We start from the raw sequence: 4905 nt of genomic DNA on the forward strand, positions 1-4905 counted from the left end.
TCCGACCCATAGCGACCCTGTACAGGGTTTCCGAGGGTGTAAATCTTTACTGGAGTAGAAAGCCTCATCTTTCTCCCATGGAGCGGCTGGTAGTTTTGAACCGCTGACCTTAAGGTTCTCAGCCAGATTCGTAACCATGGTAGCATAGTTCTTTTCTGATGAAGAGTGTTTAGAAAACAAAGAGAAATGGAGTCAACAAAACCAATTATGCATTTTTACTGAGAATAATTATTTCCTAAAAAAACATAATTGTTGAAGTGCTGGTAAGTTGGTTCCAACTCATAGTGACTGTGTATAGACTTTCCAAGGAGCAGCTGGTGTGTTTGAACTGCTGACCTTGTGGTCAGCACTTAACCTACAGTGACACACCAGGACTCCAAATGACACAATTGTCGTTAAGTGCCATTGAGTCCATTCCAACTGAGAGCACTCTGTATAACGTTTCTGAGGAGCAGCTGGTGTGTTTGAAATTCCTGCCTTGTAGTTCACATCGACCTTGAGGTAGAATGCTTATCCTATGGTGCTACAACACAATATCATCTAATAAAGCTAAGAAAAAGGACAATATTGTAGAATATCTGTTTCCCTAAAATACATATAAAATCAGTGGTGATGGTTGTGTGCCACCAGTAGGTTCCAACCCTGTATAGGGTTTCCAATGCTATAGATCTGTACAGGAGCAGAAAACCTCATGCTTTTTCTACAGAGTGACTGGTAGATTTGTGCTACTGAGCTTGCACTTAGCAGCCCATAATCCACTACATTAACAGGGGTCCTGGAACACATATTTTAATAAAGAAAAAGAAAGGAAAGAAAGAAATGAAACAAAGGGTGGAGCCCAGACAAACTCATAAGGAACTTCCAGGCAATTCTGAAACACACTTAACTCAGTTTCTGATTTCCAAATGTATTTTCTACTCTTGATTCTTATTTTTATCTGCCTCTATGGCACATCTGGTTAAGATTGGGTTGATAACCAAAAGATCAGCGTTCAAATCTCCTAACTTCTCCACAGGAGAAAGATCCGGCTGCCTGTTCCAATAAAAGATTTACAGTCTCGGAAATCCTATGGAGCAGTTCTCCTCTTTCCTGTAAGGTCATTCTGAGCTGGAATTGACTTGACAGCAGTAGATTTGCTCCTTTTTTGGTATATAACAGATGTATTAAAAACAATTGATTTTTATACATGGTGCAGCTTACTTCTTTAGGCTTTCAAAATGTCAGACTGTATTCAGTTGTTTAGTCAGTAATGAAATGATTGATGAACTGAGTTCTAAGTCTTTGTCATAAAGAAAAATGTCTAAATAACCCAAAAGTTGAAGAATATGACTTTGTGATAAACTGTAATTTCTGACATTCAATCTCTAAATAAGTTATAAACTATAAGAATACTGTTATTCTGTGTTTCAGGGAGAAGTTGGTCAATTAGGTCCGAGGGGAGAAGATGGTCCTGAAGGTCCCAAAGGTCGAGCAGGTCCAACTGGAGACCCTGGTCCTTCTGGTCAAGCAGGAGAGAAGGTTAGTAACAAATGCAAACTCACAGATCCTCTTGAAGATGATGTTTTGCTATCATTTAAAAATATGTTGGTCACCTATGTCAGAAATGTAGAGAATTCTGTAAAATGCTGTAATGAAGGTGGGGGGCAGTGTCTGAACTCAGACTTTACAAAGGGAAAAGAGAAGCAAACTCAGTGTCAACCCAAGACTGCTTTCTAGAAGGTAGAAGTTAGATATGCCTCCATTGTCTATTTATTTACCAGTTCTGACACCAACCACCCATCCCAGAGATCTTGCTATATCTTTTCTGGGTTTAGTAATCAACTGTCATGACCATTAGTTCCAATGGTCACAGAATTTACAGCCCATCCTCAAAATTATAGAATTTATTAGGGTTACAGTTCAGAATTAGAAATGCTCTGAATACAGTTTTTTGTCAGAAGCACCTGTAGGCATACCTCTTTTGATCCTGGGACTCTCAGACATTTGGCCCCTACTGATGAATATTGCAAAGCTCTTTTAGTGCTGCTGATAAGTGCCCAAAGGGCATACCATTCTGCCATAAACTTTGCCCAGAAAACGCTTGGCTATAGCTCTGTGGGTCAGCAAATCTAATTTTTATTAAGTGAGTTTCCTGAAGGCACTCAGCTTTGCTTGCTCTGTGGGCCTGGAAGTCACCTTCTCTGCCTTGTTTTGTTACTACTTAACCATAACTCTTGTTGTCATATCTCTTTGAATTTATGCCATACAGTACACTCAGTGACATGGTACATTTTTGTAATATACTGTGAGGTTCCATTCAAAACACAACAGAACAACATATAACCATTCCTGTTTCCATGAGGAGTGCTATCTTATTCTGTCCAAAAAATGTAAATAACAAATACCTTTGTGGTTTAATTCTGATGATTTCCTTTCTTTAATATGTGTACCTTTTAAGTCAAGTTTCTACAATAATCACATCATTATTTTATAAAAGAAAGAAATATCATACTATTTACTTAAACTGCAATCACCTGTTCTGTCCCTATAGGAAAACATGAATGATATTGCAAACATTCATGGAAAATTCATATTATGAAACAATCAAGCTATGCATTTCAATTATTTTGGCACCAATGTAAACTTTTACTAACCTTTTATAACATGCTGAATAGCATCTGGTTTGAAGATCTTTGTTGTTAAGTGTCACCAAATTGGTCCTGACTTATAGTGACCCTGTGAGGAGTGGCTGGTGAGTATGAACCTCCAACCTTGCAGTTCAAACCAATTTGGCAGTCAAGTGCATTATCCCATAGTGCCATACCAGGAATCTAAGAAGAATATATTGGTTTGACAAGAGACGATGTCAGAGCAACATGAATTCTGCTTATTTGATGTAAGAATAAACATTAAATGTATGGTGAAGCTTGAGTAGAAGAATGGAGAAATCCTTGAAACTTTATGAGAAGCGTATGGAGGCAAAGCCTCAAGGATAACAGAAGTTTATAAATGGATAACTCATTTAAGAAAGAATGAGATGATGCAGAAGATAATAAAGCCGTCAGTAGAAGATCATCCACATTAATCTTTGAGGGAAAATTCATCTTGTTTGTGCCCTAATTGAAGAAGACTTAAGAAAGATTAACAACAGAAACAATAGCCAGCACCATATACATGTCATTTGATTCAGTTTATATACTTTGACTGGAAGTTAAAGTTGATCAAACTGTACACTCAATGAGTTCACAAACTATTATGCCCAGATCAACAGCAGACAAGAGCAGAAGTTTCACTGGGAATTTCAAACAAGTGGGATCAAGAACCTGAAACATTTCTGGAAGAACTGTGAAAGGAGATGACTTTACCAATAAGATCCTGGGGACAGTCAAAGTACTGCCACCATTGTTTTGATCTAGTCAAAGAAAAGTGATCGGTGAAAAGCAAAGGTGAAAGCAACAGTTTTGAGGATGCTCAGGTGTTGGAAGATGAGCCCCTCAGTTTGAAAGGCACTCAAATTATGACTGGGGGAAGTTTCTACAACAATCAAATCCTCAATGGAGAGTTGACTGTGATGACACAAATGGAGTAAAGATTTTGGGACCTCGATTTGGTGATAGGGCACAACTTAAAATGAAGAGAAAGAGCTGTAAACATCCACTAATAATCAGAACATGAAATGTATGAAGTATAAATCTAGGAAAAGTGGAAATTGTCAAAAGTGTAATGGAACACATAAACATCAATATCCTAGGCACTAATTAGTTAAAATGGATTGGTATTGGTCATTTTGAATCTGACAATCATGTTGTCTACTTTGCTGGGAAAGACAAATTGAAGAAGAATTGTTTTGCATTCATCATCAAAAGGAACATTTCAAGATCTGTCTTGAAGTCCAAACACTGTCTATGATAGGACACTATCCATATGCCTAAAAAGAAGACAAGTTAATACAATTATTTAAATTGATGCACCAACCACTGAAGGCTGTGTGATGAAATTGAAGAACTCTACCATGATTTCCAGTCTGAAACTGAACAAATATACAATCAAGATGTATTGATAATTAATGGGGTTTGAAATGCAAAGATTGGAAACAAAGAGGAAGGATCAGTAGCTAGAAAATATGCCTTGGGAATAGAAATGATACTGTTGAGTGCCTCATAGAATTTGTACTACTAATGACTTCTTCCCACCACTCGTCTATCAGGTTGTCATACTGAGGTGGTTTGTATGTTTCTGTGATTCTGGAAGCTAAGGCTTGAGTATTTTAAATACATGCAGAGTCAACCACAGAGGACAGGTTTCAGCTGAGCTTCCAGATGAAGACAGACTAGGAAGAAAGAGAGACAGACTAGCTCTGAATATTTAGTTACTGAATACCTTATGAATAACAGTGGGACACTGACAGCACCAATATACAACATTGAATATTGAAACATGATTAATAGCACCAGAATATTGTCAGATATAGTGCTGGAAGGTGAGCCCCTCAGGTTGGAAGGCACTGAAGATGTCACAGGGAAAGCTGCCTCCTCAAGATAGAGTGGACCATGATGACATGAGTGGAGTAAAGCCTCAGGACCTTCATTTGCTGATGGGGCACAACTCAAAATGAAGAGAAACAGCTGCAAATGTACTCAGAACATGGAATGTAAGACATATGAATTTAGGAAGACTGAAATTGTCAAAAGTAAAATGGAATGCACGAACATCGATATCCTGGACATTAGGGAGCTAAATTGGATTGGTATTAGCCATTTTGAATTTGACAATCACATGATTTATGCTGGAAAAGGCAAATTAAAGAGGAATGGCTTGGCATTCATCACCAAAAAGAACATACCAAAATCAGTCTTGAAGTTTAACACTATGATAGCATAATATCCATATGTCTACAAGGAAGAGCAGTTAATACCACTATATATA

At 37.7% G+C, this 4905-nt stretch overlaps 1 protein-coding gene across 4 annotated transcripts in view; it reads left to right on the forward strand.

Annotated features, from left to right (window-relative positions):
• COL11A1 (collagen, type XI, alpha 1) overlaps positions 1-4905 on the forward strand; it is a 357092-nt gene that overhangs the window by 194779 nt on the left and 157408 nt on the right. For all 4 annotated transcript variants that reach the window (XM_006830900.1, XM_006830902.1, XM_006830899.1 and 1 more), the window contains one exon: positions 1411-1518. In XM_006830900.1, coding sequence (XP_006830963.1) covers positions 1411-1518 — 108 coding nt within the window. The remainder of the gene's footprint in view (positions 1-1410; positions 1519-4905) is intronic.

Source organism: Chrysochloris asiatica, unplaced genomic scaffold, assembly GCF_000296735.1.
Source record: "Chrysochloris asiatica unplaced genomic scaffold, ChrAsi1.0 scaffold00002, whole genome shotgun sequence".
NCBI classification, from domain to species: domain Eukaryota; kingdom Metazoa; phylum Chordata; class Mammalia; order Afrosoricida; family Chrysochloridae; genus Chrysochloris; species Chrysochloris asiatica.